The 23,137-nt window shown below is 41.0% G+C and overlaps 1 protein-coding gene across 1 annotated transcript in view; it reads left to right on the forward strand.

Moving 5' to 3' along the window:
• The first annotated feature begins 711 nt into the window (after positions 1-711).
• Positions 712-23,137, forward strand: part of slc2a13a (solute carrier family 2 member 13a) — a 47,761-nt gene continuing 25,335 nt past the window's right edge. The window contains exons 1-3 of the mRNA XM_029462552.1: positions 712-1,503; positions 10,063-10,222; positions 11,557-11,759. Of these exons, the coding sequence (XP_029318412.1) occupies positions 936-1,503; positions 10,063-10,222; positions 11,557-11,759 (931 nt within the window). The 5' untranslated portion in view covers positions 712-935. The remainder of the gene's footprint in view (positions 1,504-10,062; positions 10,223-11,556; positions 11,760-23,137) is intronic.

Genomic DNA, 23,137 nt, shown 5'->3' on the forward strand with positions numbered 1-23,137 from the left:
ATTTCTGGACGGATCTCATCAACCCCTGCGGCTTTGCCACTGTGGAGTTGTTTGTCTACCTCAGTGACTTCCATTAGGGAAATTGACGATGATCCCCCATCAGCTTCCAGCTCTGCCTCTAGCATAGAAATATAAATCCAGATAATTATAATTCTGTAAACTGTCTTCACTCAACAATCAATGACTAGAATGAAACGCAGACCTTCAGTCGGGCTGGAGTGTGTGACTCTGCGTGTGTTGAGCAACCTACAGAATCATGGACCTGTAATACTACAGTCCAACCTGCAGGGGGAGCTGTATTCCTATAATGCCAGAGGCAGCGTGTTGTATAGTAACAGGTGAAACATCTGAAACATGTGTCATCATTAGGAATCAAGGCTTTATTTATATAGTCTGTAATTAAATACCATCTAAATCTATCAGCAATTCAAACTTGTTAGAATTTAGATTGAGCTTGTACCCAAAAGGAAATATTGGCAGTTTTCTGAGAGCCATGAATCCTGACAGTAAACAGAAGTATTGTTTTCTATTGTGAGCACGTCATTTCCATGATTTCATTTAATTACAGCAAACTACATCCTCGCCACAAACGATCCAGCATCAAGCTTCCTAAACAATATTTCTTTGCGTCATGCCGACGCTCGTAATGACGAACTGCTCCACTACACTCCTCCTATCTTACCTTTCCTCCCCACTCTTCTTCAACTCTCCCACCAGGACCACGGGGAGAAGATGCGCTGACACACACACGGCTGGAGAACAACTTTATTCAGCAGCCAACGTTATATTTGGGAGTGTGTGTGGATAACTCACGCGGTGGTAACTCCAAACTGAGGGGGGTGGGGTGGGTCAAGTAGTTGCGTGTGTTTTTGTTTTCTTTTTTTCTGAAGCATCAAGTACAACTAAGCAGCACTGTCCTGTGTTGTATTTCACATATGTCGCGAAAGCAGGTCGACCATGACTACAATCTCCGTAGTATGAGCAACCTGATGGGCGAGCGGTGGAAGAAAGTGAGCGACGGAGGAGAGCGGAGTCTCATCAAGGCTCCGTCCAGCGCCAGCATCAGCAGCCAGGGCGCCTCCGCCGCGGCTTCCACCGCCGGTGCGCCAGCAGCGCCCCCCGCTTCCACCGGGGACCTGGAGAGGGCTGCCCGCAAGCAGTTCCAGCAGGATGTCACGCCCGGCTTCGTCTACGTCCTGGCGGCGTTCTCCGCCCTGGGGGGCTTCTTGTTCGGCTACGACACTGGGGTTATCTCCGGGGCGATGCTCCTGCTGAAGAGGGAGATGGACCTGAGCGCCCTGTGGCAGGAGCTGCTCATATCAAGTACTGTGGCTGCAGCCGCCCTGTCTGCCCTGCTGGGCGGCTTCCTCAACGGGCTCTTCGGGCGCAGAGTGTGCATACTGCTGGCCAGCTTCTTCTTCACCGTCGGGGGCATCGTGCTGAGCACCGCCCCTGGCAAGGAGGTTCTCCTGGCGGGGAGGCTCATCGTCGGAGTGGGGCTTGGTAAGACATGTGTTCACCTCTGTGTCTTCAGTCATTAAAGCAGATGCCCCAGTGTTTATTTGAGCCTAAATTGCATTTTCCCCAACAGATTAGGTTTAGGCCTACATCTTGTGAAAGCAAGTAAAACCCCTGGGATGCCATTTTAAAACACTTGTCACAATACATCAACAAAGTCACTGATGGGAGGTTGCTCTTAATGGGAAAGCAGATACTGCTAATGTGATGCTTTATTGACGTCTGCCTTCTCGTTTCCCCTGCACTTGCTGTCCATCACAAAGTTTAGAATCATTTTAAATGCACCTTAAGGTCACAGGTCTTAAAGAATATAATTTCCCGCCCACATTTAATGGGTTTGGTTTGTCTCTCATTCTGCCTCAAGCCTGATATTTGCAATTACTCACAGCTTCTAATTACAGCGCGTGGCCCTCTGCTGGCTCAGGCTGCATGCCACCGGCTGTTAGACAACTTGCTGTCTTTATTATTATCATCATTACGACTATTATTAGATTTAGTTGGGTACATTAAGGCTAAATCAGAGACAACAAACTCACAGGAAGCCAAGACTAACCTCAAAGCACACAGAGGCTTCTCGTGTCAGCGAGGTCGCCTGCATCAGACACCGATGTCCGTTACATTTATCTGACTGGCCCAATCCCTGCTTCCTCCCCCATGAACACACCATTGCAACCTCTTGAATCATCCCTCTCTCTGCTTGTTCCTCCCTGCATGCTTTTACATGCAACCTGCCTTTTGATCAGAATTCAATGTACCCCAAATTATTTATAGCGGCTGCTGTTGCTCATGAGTCACCTCCTCTGTGGAAAGGGCTGTTAAAACTGGCTGTGCAGGATGAGCGCCACGTTGATGGCACTCGTCCGCCGCCTGCTTTGAGAGTAGTAAGCACTCTCAGTGATACATGGAGGAATTGCAGACAGTTTTCTCTCCACAGTCGACCACTGGGACATAAGAGAGGAGGCTAAGTGACAGTGAAGAGCTCTGGGTTGACTGTGTCTTCACACTAAAGGCCTTTATTATTGATATTTACCTTCAGACCCCTTTAGTACCATTTCTAATTCTTTCTTTGATAAATGGCTGTAATTTAGATTATTGTTGTGCGGTATATAAACCAACCATACTATGATGAGCATGTGTTTATTTATCTAGCATCAGGAATCTGCAGATGATGAATGATTCTTGGGAAGGTGTGTTGGATGCAGTGTGAATTTTACTTTTGCCTATAAAAGACATCCAAAGTAAGAAAACCTGGATGTTACAGTAAAGGTTTTATTATATTTTTAGGAACTCAGGTGATTGACAGGAAGTGCTCAACTCGAGTGCAATGAAAAAATAAACATTGACAAAACTAAATTAAAGCTTCATGTTTCCTGTGATGGATTATATAGTCTGGGTTGTGAGGGGTAAAAATATCTTCAGATATCCTGTTTGCAAACTCATAAAACTTATATTTATTTCACTAAAAACGACTCAAAGTGTATTTGTGTTTTTCATGTTATTGAATTTTCCTTGTTTTCTCTGTGCAATCAATTAGAGCAATTACAGGGAATTTCACAAAAACAAGGTTGACTCCTCGTAGAGAAATCGTTTAATGACAGCAAACTGTTTCCTCATGAAAATAAATACAATGTGCGATTAGATGATTAGACAATTCAAAGTTACCTTGATGATGTCATCTGCATGATCTTAGTGTGGGCTTCTAGAGGATGCATTTATAACATTGAGTGACACACTGGGGACTAAGAGTTTGAACGACATTGCTATTTTTAAAGGCAGAGAAACTCTAATGAGGAGACGCAATTATGATGCATTATGGGAGCTGTTGGATCCACCTGCTGCACGCATGGTATACATGTTTTATAAGACCTGGATTCTAATTTATCCCAGTGGCCACTAGTAGTGCAGCGAAAAATACCCCCTGCAGCCCAAAAAGCACTTTCATCAGAGACCGCCACTGGAAAAGAGATGTCTGCAAAACTGTGCAGGACACCAAGAACTGCAAACAAGGTCCATTATGACTCTTTCTATTCTGACTTTTGGATCCACAAAGGTTTTATATTTGTAAAACTTAGAAAAGTAATTTAAAAACCAGTGACTTGCGAGCAGCAGAAACACTATTGTGCATATTCAGTGGGCCAAATAACAGGAAGTTAACCTGGAAGCTAGAACACTTCCAGTATTTGGCATGTGCAGCAGGTGAGCAATTCTCATCGGATTGGATAGGCGCCATCTTTGGGTCTGGTTTCCATGGTTGCATCCCTCAAGACACATAGACAGAGAGAATTACCTGATAAGTTGCTCGATAATCAATTTATTTAAGACATGCAAATCGATGATGAAAACTGCAATTTAGTTGCAGCCCTACATCTAAATGAGGATTTATTTAAGTAGCAAATGTTGCAGCTTTATTCCATTTAAGAATGTCTGGTGCTCTTTTGATGACGGAGTCTTGTTTTGTTTTATTTAGAATATGTGCACACCTGTTGCTGGTGGACAGGAACAGGGATTATTTTCTACCACTGACTTTATGGAAGTAGGCACTCATTAACAGCCAACACCAGCCCATAATAACATGTGCTGCAATATCAACACAAACAGTTGTGGCAGTAATGCCAGTGTAGTGTTTTAGTTTTCTTGAGAACCAACAATAATGAAAGAGGAGGGAAAGAAAAATGCAGAAAGTGCAGCATCTACATACTTCATTTACATACACAAGCTCTGATTGCTAAATATGTGGAAGAAACTAATCACCCGGGTCATTTCAGCTGGTCCATTATAAACCGCCCCTCCCCCCTCCTGCCATCACAATCTTTCTCATGCAGTCATCTTCATTACACAAGTATGCACGAGCCGCCCTGATGGGTAATGAAACACATTCTAGCACAATTAACGTCTGGAGACGGTAACAAGGGAACCTTTTTCAGTCCATGCAATTATTCTGTCGGAGCCCGTCACCTGCACACTCACACGTGACCTGCTTAGCATTTCTGAACTGAACTCGCCAAAAAGGTCATCGGAGCTGTTTGTCAAAGCAGGAAAGGCAATACACATGCTAAGCCCTGCCTCTCTGTATTTCTACCCACAAGTGTTTGCTCCGGGCCAGTTATTGTGATCTGACCTTTGCCGGCGCGCAGCAACTGTAGACATATGGAATCAGACGGTTTGAAAATGCCAAGTTATTCAATGATTCCTTGTCAATCCTATCAAGTGAAGAGGTTTCGTTACTGCACATAATATCTGTTGAAATATGTTTCAATCTTGGAGGACAAATCTTGGATGTGTGATTTGTGATGTGTAAGGAGGATTATTTTTAAAATCCAGCAGGAGAATCTACTCAACCAATATTTGCGTTGGTAGTTTCCTATTAAACCAAAGCAGGATGACTCGCGTGACTGGGAGACAGTTTGTTTTTTCATAGGCCACACTGGCTGTAGGCTTTATGATGCTGTATGAACACACATGTTAATGAAATGTTTACATTGATTACATTCTGAAAGTTTTAGCTCTGTCAGTTTAGTTTTCAGTGACCTATGTTGGGTGTGGACGAAAGGCCGAAACGCTGCAAGTATAAGCTGCGATTTAAAAAACACACATGTACACGTGTACAAGGCCTAAAACAATGGATCCTCTCTGTGCGCTCTGTGTGGTGATGGTTATATTCAAAAGGTTGAAAAGAGCCTTGAAATATTTTTCTTAAGAGGAATCTGCTTTGATCCTGCAGGCTTAGTTAGTCATAATCCATTCCCTCACACATGGACACAGAAATGCACAATCATGAGCGCACTCACACTCTCACACAGTGTGTGTATAATCATGTTTTCTGGCTAAATTATCTAGCAGTTGCAAATTATGGATTTGTTTTGTCCTTGGAGAGACAGAAGATGAAGGGTCTGCATAAAACAGTGCAGTTAATTACTTTGTGATAACATTTAGTTATTACCTGGAGGTTTGATAATTAATTGGTTGGTTTATATAATGAAGACACACTTGTCCTCCTCACAAGGTGGAAGTTAAGTGTAGACTTATTGAGCAGTTTGTTTATGTTACTGTTGTAATGTGGAAATCACTAAAATGTCAAGTGTTCCAGAAATGACTTGTTTTTGGTTTGACATATTAAGTTAATTCTTTTTCTAAAATGTTTTTCTAAGAACATTAAGTCATAGAATGTCATGTTGTTGAAGTTACATCATAAAAAACCCTTTAAAATTGGAGTCACATGGTAACTCATGTGATAATTTGTCTTTAGATAAACAAATCTGTTTTGGCATACACGTTATTGAAATTGATTAAGAAAGGGAACAACCTATCCTGCTTCCAACACTGAACGTAATCACCACTCAGCACTTTACAATGAGAGTCAAGAGTCAACAATAGTTTTATCTGGGGGGGTTCTCTTGTCCTCCGCATTTTCAAGGATGATCCATTGGCCTCTAATTAGCTTCCTCCATCACAACCAGCTACTTAGTAACAGCAAATGTCCTGCCTCTCTTAACTAAATCACTGTGAGGGTCTAGAGAAGTATCTCCCTCGTACTCTGATCAAGTGAGTCAGACGCGAGCTTTGTACTCGGTGCCTAGAGGCTGCCTTCACAAGACCAGACAGATTCTTTGTTTAACTGTGCTGCGCTGCTTTGAGCCTGACCAGACGATGACTTTATGAGGGTGTGTGTGTGTGTGTGTGTGTGTGGAGAAGGGAGTGCTGGGAACTGTCCTCTGGTGCTGAAAGGAGAGCTCATTAACGAGAATGGGAACTCACTGCGAATGTGTTCGTAAGAGATTCAGTGAAGAACCTTTGGTTGAGATAATATTGCTTGTTTTTAGTGCAATTTCAGTTCCAGTATAGAACTTGAGAGAAATGTGAACACTTGAGATGGCTTCACTTGTTTAAAATAATGTCACTTGACTCCAGATATGTCCTCTATGTAATAATACTGATATGAGAAGAGCAGCTCAAAATTAATCTATTTTCTACGCTCTCTGTGTAGTAGGTCATGCGTCCCTTCAACCCGACGATAGCAAATGTGTTTGAGTGAACTCACTGATGACACTTCCAGAGGACGCACCCTATTGTTCCCTGATAATGCAACATTGTGAACTGTAACTGAAGTTCCATAGCGTTGCATTAGTTCAAGCTCTATTCAGTAAAAATGAGTATTGGTAAAAGGTCAATTATAATGTAACTATAATGTGTTCAAATGTAGTCTTGTAAAAATGTAGTTTTGGTGATTTGGTGTTTAGAGGAGAGTTTTTCACAACAATATAAAATAACAAAACCCAGTATGCAAGCGGTAATAAAAGATTGAATGAAGTACATAAGATTTATTTTAATTTTTTTTACCGTGGTATCGAATTAGTATCGAGAATCGTTGAATTTCACTGGTACTGGTATCGAGTATTACATTTCTGATACTTATTCAATAAAGTAAAAAAGAAATACTGGAATCTTCACAGACGACATAACATATAAGTGAAATTATAACATTAGCAGATTAAAAATGAATACATTCTGCTGTTTTATTAGCCAATGCAAGATAAAACAATTGAAAACACTTCATTTCAGATGTTCAATCAATAAACTAAAACAAAACTCTTAAGTATTTGACCTTTTTACTGGCCTGTAATGGTATTAGCTTTAATCGGCTCAAACATATATTTTCCCTGTGACCACCTGCAGCAGGATGTGTAATGGAAAGGATCCAATCCTCAGTCAATACATCAACGATCAGCTGTAGTATCTCACTCATAGACATATGGGTGTGTGGGGAAGCAGGAGTGGCTCAGACGGAGACAAGCTGGTGATACATATGGCTGCGATATATAAAACAAGGGAAACTAGCAAGAGGGAGGATGAAGAGTTCTGGCTGTATGAGGTGAATACAGATAGAGGCAGCAAATTAGAACTGTATGACTTGTTTGTGTTGTTAAGTGTGTCTGCATATTGTATTGAATGTAGCTGTCAGATAGAAAGGAGTGAAACAAGATTAGTGTTTGCAGCATCTGCTCTGTAGATTGGCGTGAAATCTGCCTGCTGCTCTGTTTACTTGTTGAATCATTACACCCAAACCTCATACTTAATATAATATACCTCTCATCAAACATGCTGGATTGAACTACAATCAACGATACAGCATGTTTTGTTCGACCAAAAGAGTCCACAATAATGAGTCCTTCGTACATTTGACCTGTAAGAAATTTCAGTTAAGTGATAACAGGTGGTTTTATTCGGATAAAAGGGGAAATGTGAGCCATGTCATGAGGCCACTGCACTGTGTACATGACGAAACTACTACACTGCTTTGACTACTAACATTTGTAGTTTTAAAAGTCCAACCTCCACTGTATTGTATAACATAGAGGTTTGGGTTTTCCTATGTTTGTCTTTCTGCAGCATCTCTCAGAATGAATGAATGGATTTCCATCCAGTTGGCCTGAGCAGACGGGCTTCATGCCAAAGAGCAGTTGATTAGATTTCAGTGGTGATCTGGATCTCGGATTTCCGCCCTCAGATGATAATCTTTTTTCTTTTCTTTTTTTGCCATAACTAAGACAAAGATTTAACTCCAAAAGCTTTGGGTGTGTTTACACAGTCAAGAAATCAATGTGCAGACGTAAGAGGCGCCTGATATGTCGGGGTGTATCAGCAGGCTGGAGAGCAGAGTGGCCTTGCTAGAGTCTACGGTAGGCAAGGTGGAGACTTGACCACAGGGCTTTTCTTTTAAGAGCACACTGTGTTAGGTCATAGTCCTAACACGTAACTGTGCAAAACAAAAAAAGAAGAAATCCTCCACGCTATGACTTATCATTGATTTACCTTCCCAGAGCTGCCACAGTGTGGTGCCCGCTTGGAAACTGGTTTCCCAGCAAGGGGTTGCCATAGCAACAGGTAGCCACGTCGTCATGGTGGCCATCGAAGGCGGGGTGATGGCAGTAGGGAGGGAGAGGTGAGGAGGGGGGTGGGGGGGTTTATAGAAAGCAGTGACTATTAATAGAGCTTATCGGGAGACAGCTGCACCTTGTCAGATGCATCCTACATACACACTGTTTGTTCTGTGTGTATGTGAGTACAGCAGCGTGCATGTGACTGAGTGTGTGTATCCTTTGTATGCGTGTGTGTGCATGTGTATGTGTGTACAAATGGATTTTTCCAGATCAGAGTAGTGCAGAGTCCGTCACTGAGATGGACTGTAGTATTTCTTTGTGTCTCTCAGGTTCACCTCACGTCCACATGACGTCAATGTTGTTGTTGATGTCAAAACTGAAGATCAAAGTCATTTTAAATAAGTAATTAATTACAGACATAAGAGATTTTTGAAATATTGAGAATTGAGAATATTGATGTATAATTGACACAATTGGTTTGAAAGAATATAAATAATAAAATTATTTTCAAATCTTGCCATAACAATGTTAATTGGTGGCGCTATAATTAGGTTGTTGGTTAAAGTGTGTAAACTAAACAGACATTATTGTTTTCCTCAACTGTTATATTACCCACAATCCTCTGCTTTGTTTTGTGTTTAATGCTAATTAGCGAATGTTAGCATGCTAGCATACTTAACTTGAGCATTACTTGGGGAGCTCTAGTGATTTGTAATGCTTCCGAATCTGCCATGTGCGTAATTTGTCAAGTATAACCTACCTATATATATATTATATATATATATATATATATATATATATATATATATATATATATATATATATGTTTTTTCTGATTGATTTGGCGACACCGTATTTACTGGTGGTAAGTGGTATCAGGTATTTTAATACTACATGTCTGGGAACAGCAAAACAAACTATTGTCGTTTTAATAAATAAGTCAGCCAATAATTGGCCTTTTTCCATATTTACTGTGAGCAACCGGGATCTGACTTTATCCTGCACGCGACATGAGTCTGCTAACAGTGAAAGTTACCTGGCTGAGAAGTTGGAGGTGTGTGGTCTGCAGCTCCTCTGGTTCCTTTACTTCCTGTAATATTTCAAACTCTTTCGCTGTCAAAAAATTATGAAAATGACTGTTTTCTGATGCAGTTTTGATAGCAGTAAGTGTCAAGCTCACTGACAAACATGATGCATTTCCTGGGACTTCTAAATAAAAGTCAACTTGTGTTTTGCTATTTAAATGCTTTTAATGCGAAGCTGCAACAGTAGGACAGTTTGCATTAGCAGTAACTTAATGCAGCATTTATTTTCCCATGAATGTCGCCAAAGACACCCAGTTTATAATTCTGCAAATATATAAATAGCGCAACACTTGTTTCAGTGGGCCATAGGCTCCATCACCTATGTGTTGCCTTATTTAGTGATAGATGATGACTTAACAGACATTTATTAAATGAAAAATCATTGAGATTATTACTTTAAGGTCAGTTGATTGGATAATATGTCATTGTTTAGCTTATAAACTCGCCCCAATGTGTTCATATGTGGTACATTTTTCATTTATGATATACAAATCACAACGAAGGCACACTCTCATCTCATCTTTCTCAGCAGAACCTCCCGATAAATGTCGCCTCTCCCTCTCTCTCCCCCTGCTGTGTAGGTATTGCCTCTATGACAGTGCCAGTGTACATCGCTGAGGCCTCTCCGCCCCACCTCAGGGGTCAGCTGGTGACCGTTAACACCCTCTTCATCACCGGTGGACAGTTCACTGCCAGCCTCGTCGACGGCGCCTTCAGCTACCTGCAGCGTGATGGGTGGAGGTGAGACACAGAGACACGCAGCTCATATGTACAGAAGATGTGTTACAGAAGTTACAATTTAGTCTGCATAAATACGCTTCAGGGGCTTTTCAAAGATTCCCTATTTCCATTTATGATTAGTGGTCATATAGTCAGATTTGATATTAGCGTCTTTTCTTTGGGTTCTTATCATATCAGATGCCAGAAAAAGTCGGACTGGCTCAAGCCCTCATTCTAAATGTCACCACACGCGCAGGTCAGCCCTTAACATTTGCTGAGAGCAGCTGTGCTGTACGTTTGAAAGATACAGTATGCCTCTTTCTCTGCCCTTTTCTCTTTCATCTGTTCCATTCTTCGCTCTTTTCTGCTTCTGTGTCTTTTCCTGTTGTCACAGTGAATGCAGGTTTGCAGCATCCAGGCTGTGAGAACGTTGAGCTGTAAAATACTTTAGATAAAAATCGTCCTTTTTGCTTCAACTACAGTTCTGATGGAGATGGCGGAGATCGTTTAGAAGCCCCTAGATTGCTGTGATTCATACACGATAATGGCTTTTTTGGAGACACTTATTGAGTATGAATGTTGTCTGATTGACGTCATTGCCTGCACAGAAGAAGAAAAGCCTTATCTGTCTGGGGTTTTAAATCCTTAAAAATATATGGATTTTTGTTCCACTATTTGGAGTTGTATAAAACGGCGTCCTGCTGCTTCGCCACTTCTTCTGCCTCGAGAGATAAAGCTCTAAAACGTGATCATTATCACAGTCTCTTTCTCCCTCTGCTCTTATTCTTTGCCTTCACCACATAATGTTTTGGATATGTAGATCAAACCTTTCACAGAATGCTTTGGACACTGGTGATGTGCATGAGCGGATACAGAGGCAATGTATCAGTGTTTGTTTTATTTTCATCATTCGGTCATGGTATTAGAAATCAACGCTTTATAGTTTTGTTTTGCTGTCAGAAATGCAGAAGTTAAACAGGCAGTCAAAGTGTATATTTATCTACGAATGATTAGATTTGTTTCAGACTAAGAGAAGATCTACACTTTTAACTGGCCACATGCAAAATAGTACTTTTTTAAAACTCCCTGTTACATTCGGTGTCAAAGTGTAATGCTAAATGTATTTTAAGCAGAAGAATCTGAACAGTCATGACATTTTCCCCAGTGTTTAATTTTAATGAACTAAATCACCCCATGCTTGCTATAAGCTGAATGTATGTGCGACCTTTTAAGATATTTCTGTAACTGATATCTAAGATTTGCTTGGCCGATAGCCAAAAAACAAAACCACCTGCTTATGTAGTTTCTGTGATCATAATCACGTTCCTCCCTCCATGGGTCCCCTCCCTCTCCAGGTACATGTTGGGTCTGTCGGTGCTTCCTGCCATGCTCCAGTTCATAGGATTCCTGTTCCTGCCGGAGAGCCCTCGCTGGTTAATCCAGCGTGGGCTGACCCAGAAGGCCCGCCGCGTTCTCAGTCAAATCCGAGGCAACCAGAACATCGACGAGGAATACGACTGCATCAAGAACAGCATCGATGAGGAGGACAGCGGAGGAGGTAAGGGGGGGGGGGTTAACCAGCAAAGGCAGGAAAGGACATTGCAAGATCGCAAACATGGACGTAAACAATACAGGATTATAAATATGTTTGAAATCCGCTTTGCAAAGGAAAGCAATGCACATGTGTGTTCAGTGTCAATACACACAACGTATTATGGTGAGAAACACTAATGTTTGTTTAGAGAACATCTCCACAAGGTACAGTGAATGTGTCCTCACGCAGAACCGGGTGTTAAGAGGAGTATATCGTTGAAGTGGCTGTAGGTTGAATCCTTTCAGATTTCAACAATGTGAATCAGGGCTGTAAATAGAGAGCTGGTACAAGGGCAACCAATCAGAAAGGGGATGAGGGTGAAGCAGGAACAAGTGGTGTCATTGTTGGTGCTGCCGGTAGCATTAATAAGTAGGCAGCTTATAGAAATAACTTTTTTTATCCCCCTCCTTCTTTGCCTCCTCCGTCAACGTAGCTCTTTAAAGGCCCTGTCACACAGTTCCGTATGGCGGAAACGAATGCCGGCGTATACGGAATATACGGCAATACGCTTGGTGTACGTTGGTATAAATTAAGGGTAAGTTGTGATCGTTTGAAGGACGCAGACGACACGCCGAACACGCCAGACATATGGCCCTGTCACACAGTTCTGTATGCTGGCGTATGTGAAAATGAGCTCAGAATTTGTCAGAGTCCAAATACGTCCAACTTTTCCACAGCGGTGTTGTAGCTGACGTATACATAACTTATACATAACAAATTATTATACGTATGTCAAACCTATTGATAGCGTATCACTTACTTATACAAAACGTATCAGAGCCTCTGGCCAACGCAGCTGGAAAAGTGCCATTTGGTTCACGTCATGCTGATGCTGGAGAACGGCTAGAATGTACTCTTGTCGCAGCCTCTCAGCATCCTCCATGCTCTCTGATGCTGGGTTGATGTATTCATCAAGACGTGCTGTGAAGAAGTGAGGATGAGCTCCTCACAGGGACCCTATATACTATATTCAAACCCCAATAAGCTCCCAAAACGCTAGCTGAGCGTTAGCTGTACTGTAGAAACACGTTTAATAAGTTACTACGTCATCAGGCATCATCTAACATAGTCACGTAGGTATTTACGTAGGGAAGTATTTACGTACATATTTATTCACGTATGTCTAACGTAACGTCTGCATATCTTATGAAGCACACGTCGGGTACGTCCGGTCATTTTGAACATGCTCAAAACATCAGCGTTCAATAACGCACCCCAGCGTAACACCGCCTGCTCTTAACGAATACTACTTATACCTTCCCTTATATCAACGTAAACCAGCGTGTTGCTGATATTTTGTATACGCCATATTTTGATATATCTTATGCATTCGTTGGGTATTCGTCTGATACATTTTGTATTAGTAAGTGATACTCTATCAATAGGTTAGACATGCGTATCTGTATATGTTCACTTTTCCGATCCGATGAAAAGTTGGACGTATTTGGACTCTGACAAGTTGTGAGATATTTTTCATATACGTTTCCACCATACGGATATGTGTGACAGGGCCTTTAGAGGGTAGAGTTTCCACAGTTAACATTACCACATGGTGATAGCTACTGTAGCTAGTTTGTTGAGTTGCCTCTTAATGAAACACTCTATGGTAGGCAGTGAGGCAGTGTATATGTCCAGGGCTTTTATTGTGAAAGGTTGAATGCCGCCCGAAGGCAGGCAGAATTGCATAGTGAAAGCGAGGCTTATAGGGAGCCAATGTAAACGCCAATGGTGTCATTATTCTACAGCCATTACACTGTGCAATCAACATTTACTTCATAATGATGAGCTAAAGCAAAAATGTTGTCTGTTGCCACTTTAGTGTGATGGAGTAAATGCAAAGTACTTTCTTCTTCATGGTCGTTTACTGTGTGCGCCGACCTTTGCTTGGCCACTGGGATGCTGCTGGTTGGTCGAGGCGTCGCCTCAGTGACGGACATAATTGACTGAGGTTGTCAGATTGACGGCTGATGATTATGAGCTTATGAGATAATATTGCTGTTTCATAACACAGCTTCTGTCAATCATGAACATTTCTTTATTTCAAAGGCTGTGTGTGTGCAAATTGTACCATACCTCTAATCTCTTTTCACTCCTTGCTCAAACCAGTGCAAGAAAACACAAACACACACATTTTTATCAGACTCTTCATCTGCCATCTGCTTGTGCTTGTGTGTCTGTTTGTTGTGTGTGAGAGAAAGCAAGAGTGACATACAATTAAATACACAAAAGAGAGACATTATGCATATTCACACATACAGAGCATATGGTGTCCTAATTACTGCAGGGATTTTTCATCTAATATAAATAACTTTCACTACTGCTAGATTCTTTCTTATAATGTTTTAGTCATTTTATTTGTATAATAGCCAAAAAGCTTCAGCGTTTTCTAATGTTGTCCATTGACAGGTGTTAAAAAAGGCTATTTAAATAACAACAAAGTACAATGATAAACAGATCCTGGATGTTACTTGCTATGTTACAGATTTTGATTTGAGGAACAAACCACGGGCGAAATTGTAATCAGAACGTTACATTCACAATAAAACATGAATCTCTTGATTTGAAGCTAAAGGCCCTGTCAGACATATCCGAATGACAGAAACGCATGCTAATACAAAATGTATCAGACGAATACCCAACGAATGCATAACGTATACAAAAATATGGCATATACAAAATATCGGCAACACGCTGGTGTACGTTGATATAAGGGAAGGTATAAGTAGTATTCGTTAAGAGCTCACTGTGTTACGCTGGGGTGCGTTGTTGAACGCTGATGTTTTGAACATGTTCAAAATGACCGGACGTACCCGGCGTGTGCTTCATAAGATATGCAGACGTTACATTACGTTAGACATACGTGAATACATACCTACGTAAATATAGTAAATAAATACCTACGTGAATACGTTAGAGGAACGTTAGATATAGGCTACGTCGGCTGACGGTGAACCCTACAGCCAACTTATTGATAACGAGTGGATACCCTATTCCTACCCTATGTTAAGATTATGCCTGACGACGGAGTAACTTATTAAACGTGTTTCTACAGTACAGCTAGCGCTCAGCTAGCGTTTTGGGAGCTTATTGGGGTTTGAATATAGTATATAGGGTCCCTGTGAGGAGCTCATCCTCACCTCTTCACAGCACGTCTTGATGAATACATCAACCCATCATCAACCCATCATCAGAGAGCATGGAGGATGCTGAGAGGCTGCGACAAGAGTACATTCTGTTCTCCATCATCAGCATGACGTGAACCAAATGGCACTTTTCCAGCTCCATTGGCCAGACGCTCTGATACGTTTTAAATAAGTAAGTGATACGCTATCAATGTTGGACATACGTTTAATAATTTGTTATGTATTCGTTATGTATGCGTCAGCTACAACACCGCTGTGGAAAAGTTGGACGTATTTGGACTCTGACAAATTCTGAGCTACTTTTCATATACGGAACTGTGTGACAGGGCCTTAAGCATCTAAACAGGGTTACGTGAAAATGAGCAGTCAGTCTGATATTACTTTTTCCTGATCGTACGTATGACTAGCTTTACAATGTCGTGTCTGTATTTTCATGTCTTGTACATGAATCCTACTGGTCAGTGCTGATGTTTTGCCTGGGACTCATGTATTTATACATGTATTTAGCCATCAAGAGCATTAAGACACTTTAACTGCTGGAGTTTTCTGAGATTCCTGAGATTTTTTAAATGACTTGTAGCTTCTCCCATCAAAGCAAACAAACCCTTTAGCAACTGCATTTCCAATTGTACTGGAAGAGCTGCAAGCCAGTGCAGAATATGGTTAAAACATAGCATGCAATACGTCAATTTCTTCATGAGATGAGAGGGAAGAGGAGAGGAGAGGAAATTGGATTCATCCTGCAACTAATCAACCTTGACAACAGAGAACACCATGTCTCTGGAAGGAGTGGCATCCACAGGTCCCCTGGGTCCATGTGGCCTGCCGTGAAGAGGAGCCTCTATCACACACACACACAGACACACGCACATAATCACACACTGATGTATAAAAACACACTGGCTGCTGAGTGACCCTCTCGTGGGACTCAGTGTGTGTCCAGCTTGTTGTAACTCATCGCTGCAGTCATCCTCAGTGTGTGAGCCGAGGCGCAGCAGGCAGGTTCCTCACGCTGCCGGCTTCTTCTGCTGTAGCCGGTGTTTAACACTTTGATTGTAAACGTGAAATGCGAGTAATTGTCCCAATGCACAAATATTTAGGAATGTTGTTGTCTCGCTTGAGTTTGGTTTCTTCTTCATCTTTTATTGGGCTTCAGTTCTAATGATGAGGCAGCTGAATGATTGAATTGGCGGCAATACGAGTTCTGTGTTACTGAACTTTCCAAACACACTGCACTAAAACTTTACACTGAAGTTTTTGCGTTTCTTCTCAAATGTCAATGCAATATCTTGCACACAAGTTAAAGCTGCTTGATTATCGAGTGTTACTCATTGCGCGGCTCGCGAGCCTCCTGCAGCTCGTCAAGCTTTAATTGGTGGCTCGCATGGCAGGAGGCTAAATAAAGTGATAGATATGATTATGGAGTCAATACAGGTTTCATAAAAACACTAAAAACAAGCAGGGCTATTACATACAACCCATTAAAACACAGTGTCTGCTCTATTAGCCTACAAATAATAGATAATAATAATTGTTAAAAGATGCAAATATAGACTAGAAACAAGATATTTAAACTTGCTCGGCCGACACTGACTGAGAGTTTTGGCGGTCGATCCAGCACTACAATGGCAAATGTGCTCTTGGACGGGTAGATACATGGTGTGCTAGTATAGAATTCTTTTTACTTACGGTCATTACAAATATGTTATCATAAGCATGCTTATGAATATGGACATTTGCTAAAATATCATTTATATAGCTAAATTGGAGCATTTCAATTGGAGGATACTACGACCAACCTGGCACTTCATACCTGCGTTAGCGTGGCCACTCCCGTTAAAAAAAAGAAAGGTACGAGCCATAGAAGACGAGCGTAGGAGCATTCAAGACAAGTGGACAGAGGAGTTTGTATTTGTCCTCCAGGAGTCGAACCCTTCGTGCTTAATATGCAAACAGACCCGCTCTGGTTTCAAGAGAAGTCATTTGGAGCCGCATTTCTAAACGACGCATCCAGAATTCAACAAAATTTACGCACCTGGAAGGGAAATTAGGAAAAACTAAAAAAGAGCAGCTTTCTTCTGTTTCTGGACAACAAAGGCTCAAACACAGGACAACTAATACATCTGAACCATTAACTGAGGCTTCTTTATGACTGGAAAAGAAAGTGTCTCTCCTGTTGACTTTGTCCTATCAATGTGGCTCTCATGTAAAACATCAGAGGGATTTGCGGTTGTGATCTGGCTGTGAATTCACTGCTCGATGCTCAAGGACAGATCCACGAGCCTTCAAACCCAGAACATCTCAACTTCTCTTTCCAGTAAACAATAACAAAGTCATTGCCGTGACGTTCGTTCATTATTATAAAAGAGAACATTAGAAGCGAGATGCTTTGTTCCTTCTGGCATTTAGAGAGAACAAAGTAAAGTATATATAAAACAGACATTTCAAAGAGGATCTATATAAACTTGACGTAGTAGTATTACGACACCATTAGCAACAATTGGGTGACAATTTTCTTCTAGAAATTAAACTGTGTTTGGACCTTTCAGGAATGCCCAGACCGTAATTTACTTTTAATAACAGCGTATTTGCTAAGAACTGATAATAACACTCGTGTATTTTACAAAGACACCGTGCCCAATCGCTGACATGTCAGTTACCATGGAAACAACACTTCTCACATCCCTTTTTCCTCTCACCTCGTAACGGCGATTATAGTGTGTGTGCACCTTCTTCTCCCCCTCATACACACTGATCACACACACACACACACACACACACACACACACACACACACACACACACACACACACACACACACACACACACACACACACACACACATAAAGAACAGCTGCAAGTCAGTATGCTATTTAAGGCAGAGTTTTATAAAGTATACTTTATACTATACTGTTTTAGGATATAATGTAAGATGGTGACAGCATTTCTTTAAGTTAAATTGAGTCACAAAACTGCTTGAAGCTGTTTATTTCCAAAAGAAGATATTGTATCTGTCAGGCTAATGTGGAGAGAAGGGTATGGAAACTTCCAGTGCCGACTTCATCTTTTGAAACATGCTCACATGTGTGATGATGATGTGGTGTCAGCCCCAAGCAAACAAGGTTATTTTCAGCCTGAGAGGTGCAAAGTGGAGAGAGGAGAAGAGGGGGGAGGTAAAGAGAGCAGGGGGAGGAGAGGTCAAAGACAGAGAGAAAGTGAAGTGGAAAATGAAGGTGTTGGGGCAGCAATTATGATGGAGAAGCAGTATTGTGGCAATATTGTAGACCAATTCTGTCAGCCATTATATTGCCATTCCTCATAAAGAAACTTCATCGTGTGTTGTATTGAACACATTGATGCTTTTTCATAACACTTCCAAACAGACTGAGATGTAACCTGACAGAATCAAAGGTCATGCACAGACTGATGGAGACAGTATCAAGCAGTAGATCACTTTATCTACAGATACATGACATGGAAAACAGTTTTCATTCTACCGCAAACCAGGTTAAAGCAAAAGCCAATAAAAGAGAGAGGATTATTGGACTACGGTGATCAGTAGGAAGGAGAATCTACTGTCTATGTCAGGGGTAGCCAACGCGGTGCTCGCTCGCAGGGACCACGTGAGTCGCCCGCAGGACATGTTCTAAAAATAGCACTAGTCACCATGAAGCTCCGTCTAAAATTTGTATTTAATTGTTTTGTTGGGGTTTTTTTCAATCAATAACACTTGAATTATTGACCCTGTCTGGGGTCAGAGTTCAATTTCACTCGCAAGCCAAATCTCCATTTCCCTTCTCGCTGAGACAAGCTAGCGGGAGCCTACGATGGGGCGCTAGGTGCAATCACAATGATTGGGAGGAAGAATAATTTTTTACAACAGTGAAAGAAAAGTGTGTATGTGTCATTTGCGGGGAGACGGCAAAGCAGCACATTGTGGAGACACTTCGGTACGTGTCACAAAGCTACCATGCTAACTAACTAACTAGCTAACTAACTAAACTAACTAACTAACTAACTAACTAACTAACTAACTACCAGCTGCAGCACTGCGGGCAGACCAAGCTGAGAGTTAAAGCAGCTTTGGGCAGCAGCATCTCTTTTCACGAGGCCGGTGAACAAGTCACACAAAGCAACAGAAGCTTCATTTAGAGCTGCACATGTATTAATAAAGTACAAGAAAGCCTTTTCGGACGGAGAGGTGTTGAAAGGTGCAATGATGTTATTGAAAACACTGTTCAAGACGAGAAGAAAGGTTCAGATGTCATCTCCACTCTCTGATGTTACAAAGTTAGTGTTGTAAACAGGATATGATGTGAAGATGTGACAGTTAATGATTTCTTAATGTTTTTACAGAAGTGATACTTTGTACTAAAATATAACCGGTGTGATTTTGAACAAAATGCTACAAATGTTCTCATTCATACAAAACTGTCAATAAAGATGTTTACAGAAATATCAGAGATGTGATAACTCTGACTTTCAAATGTTGAAATAGATTGAGAACATAAATAAATAATGTTTAAATATATCTGTTTCCTACCATAAATCATTGTTAATAATCATTGTGAGGAATAATTAACATTAACATGTAACAATCTCTTCACATATATGAATATTTATTATGATTATTATTATTAATGATAATGTTATCATTAAAGGTGAACCGTGCAACTATGTTATTCAGGAAGTTTGTATAAAACAAGTAGCCCTTCGTATTATTCAGTACCTTGAAGCTCAGTTTCAAAAAGGTTGGTGACCCCTGCTCTGTGTCAACTGATCTCTTTTTAAAGTGGTAGTCCCCCCAGTATTCTGTGGGTTTACAGCTGACAGGTTAACTTGTCACAGGTGTAACTAATAACATTAGCTCAGTTCCATTAAGTGTCTCAGTGAGACAACACGCACAACACAAGGATCCTGGAACAAAGTCTATTGAGTGACAGCAGGAGTTAAACTATGCATAAAACCATGACAGCGTTGTGCAGGACGTTTGAGAAAGTAGGGAGTGCTTCAAATATGAAATGGCAATATGTTCTGTATTTTTGGGAGATAATTCTCCATTCATATTACATTTAGTCATTTGGTCAATTGTTAATATGAACATATGAATTAGTGCAGCTTTAAAGATGTGGGGGGCAGTTTCACTCTGCTTATCCAGTCTGAAGAAATCCAGTTTAAATTGGAAAAAGAGAAATGAAAGAAATCGCTCAATGTCAAAATATTTGAGCAAACTACAAACTACAGAAGTCGTGTTGGAGGCTGACAGGCACAGCCAGTAATCAAGATGACGGGCATATTGTGTAATAATACAGAGAACGTTCAGACTGACTTAAAGTACACATTTAAAACGTCAGTAGAGGTTTAGGGAACTTAATTAGTGTTATACAATATATACGATTGTTTGTGGTCCAAAGCAATCTCCTCTTTCACCTGCTGTTCTGTTCTCACTGTGCTTTTATTTTGCCATCTGTTTCCAGGTAATTGAATGTTACACTGTGTAAGCTACTAACAAAAGTGCTGCGTTAATGTTCCTGCAGAGCAATTCTAAATTATTTATTTTATGCTTTTATAATCACTACGTATTCTTCTACAGTTCGGACACACTGGCACGCACACACACACCTGTCTGAGGAAGTTCTCCAACTGATCGTTAATAATTCAGGATATGTGAACATTTTATGAAACTCCACCGCTGCTCTGTGACTGTTTAAATCCAGCAGGAAATCATAATGAGACCAGAGCTTCATACAAACAGCGTCTTCAGTATCTTAAATGTAAGCGTGACTCGTGCGTTTGAAATCAAGCTCATAGATTTCATTATTGGTCAAAATTTAACGGATATTTCTTTTTGTTTTGGAAATTTCTACAAGTTTAAAAGTGACAGTCCAAGCGTCACTATTTAATAACGCACGCTGGGTTCACTGCTCCGCTCTCAAATCAGACTTAATTGAATCTAAACACGCTGGAGGCGTCGTCTTCTCTGCTAATCTACTTTTCAATAAATATGCTTTCTGCTCTAGTGCTTTTCATCCCCGCTGCTTGTTCGTGATTGTGCATTAACAAACCCAAATGGGACAAATATTCTCACACGGGTAATACGAACAAATATTTTGATACGACGCTGTGGGACACGACACATATCTGCTCCCGTTGTCATCCGTTGGAACAACAATGAGCCAGTGGCTGGGGTTGCAGGGCGGAGTGCAGGGAAATGAGACCAAAGTCCCAACTGGGAAATGATTATGGAGGCTGCATTAGCAGAGGATGCACAGCGAGGCAAGCTGCTCCTGATGAAAGCAGAGAGGGGAGATTAGGGAATTATCTGTTTCTTTACTTCAGTAATTGGTTTTTATCAAAGCCTACTTGTAAGTCCAAAAACAAAAGTTTGAATGCATTCAACGTTGTATTGCTCTTACACATGATCAAGGGACTCCCCATTAGCTGCAGAAAGTCATTGATCTTTTATGTATTCGCAGGAATCTGTAGGTGTTCACGGTGTTCCTTGCTTTTTGTTGAAAAATCAATTCTCTCGATACGTTTAGGAGCACAGGGAATGCATAACTTTGCATTACAACAAGGAAGAAACCGCAGTAGCCAGAGTCAAATAAAAGCTGTTTCCTGTTGTACAAGTTAATCATTTATAGAGGAAATTCACATTTCATTGAAGATCCAAATCAGCAGCAACATTCTAAAGTCTGCATAATCCTAAAGAACCAGAAGTCTAAATGAAAACACATAATCACATACTCGTATAGAGCAAAGAGGTAAAGTGGATTTCACTTAATCTAAGACTTTGCAGAGTATTTTCAATGTATTACAGTTTTGCCTTGAAGAACCGCCTGAAATGAAATGAAAAGGAGATTTTAAATGGCTCCACTTTAATTTATTTAAATTGTGAAGCATAATGTGATTGAAATGAAGGCTACCCCAACACACAGCAATGTTTTTCTGAATTTACCATTTCAGGGTCACAGTTTCCACATGCAATGACCACAATGCACCTGTGACTCATCCAGAGATGCTTTATTTAATTGAAATACGCTTTATGAATTGCTATATTTTGGGTACAGAGGCCCCGATGATCCCAGAGTGAAATTAACTAGCACAGTAATGGTTATGACTCAAATGTTCCATCTGTAAATATGGCTTTATTAGGTCAGTAAATTATCTTTGGCAAGACTATTCGCCAAATAGGTTTTAATGGGAAACAGCAAAATGAGAAACTCAGATGATAAACTGGAGGTAACAGTGCTTATGTTTCCTGTTTGCGCCAAAGCTCTCTTCTCTACTGTGTGTGTGTGTGTGTGTGTGTGTGTGTGTGTGTGTGTGTGTGTGTGTGTGTCTGTGTGTGTGTGTGTGTGTGTCTGTGTGTGTGTCTGTGTGTGTGTGTGTGTGTGTGTGTGTGTGTGTGTGTGTGTGTGTGTCTGAGGAAGTCTTCTGTCATTTGCAGCGGTGGCAGATGTTCAGCTGGGATCGTCATGAATCTCAATAACTCAATAGATTGATTCACAGCGGACTTCAAAATGGCTCCAGAGATTTAATCCTAGCCAATGAAGATGGATATATGTTTTAAATGATGTGTGATGTTTAAAACCCTCGGCTGGACTAATGTATTCAGCTGTTTCTTCCACACTGAACAAGCAGCCATTATTTACAGGAGCTGAGATTCTCAGTATGTTCATTATCTTGCAGTATTTACAACAACGCCAATAAGTCCAAGGAAGCGTTTTTGGAAGTCTGTGTGGTTTTTGTATACAAGTTTAGAGAAAGAGAAAGAGAAGCTACACCCAGTCTGATTATCATGCTGCCAACTAGTGGTGACGCCATGTTCTTTCCACATCTCTTCAATATATATAAAACAATTCTACAGCGTTGGTTCGGCTGTAAATACTTTAACGTGGGGTCTGTGGAGACTGACTCGCACTTGCAGCATCAGGTGAATGTTTGAGGCTGTTTCAGCACTGGAAGTTGCCGCTTGGCCACAAGCAGGAAATGCTAACAGTGTGACACATTCCTACTTCCTGTTTAGACAGGAAGTAAAAAGACAAAATATGGTTGCTGGGAAACATAAGGTCCATAGAGAAAGGCTGCGTCAGAGCTGTGATAACTACAACACACGATACATCCACCTGTAATGATGGATGTGGTCGGGTGCGGAGTTACTCTTTAAGTAAATTACAGGCATTCGACTAAAGCAGT

Source organism: Cottoperca gobio, chromosome 23 (genome assembly GCF_900634415.1).
Source record: "Cottoperca gobio chromosome 23, fCotGob3.1, whole genome shotgun sequence".
NCBI lineage: Eukaryota > Metazoa > Chordata > Actinopteri > Perciformes > Bovichtidae > Cottoperca > Cottoperca gobio.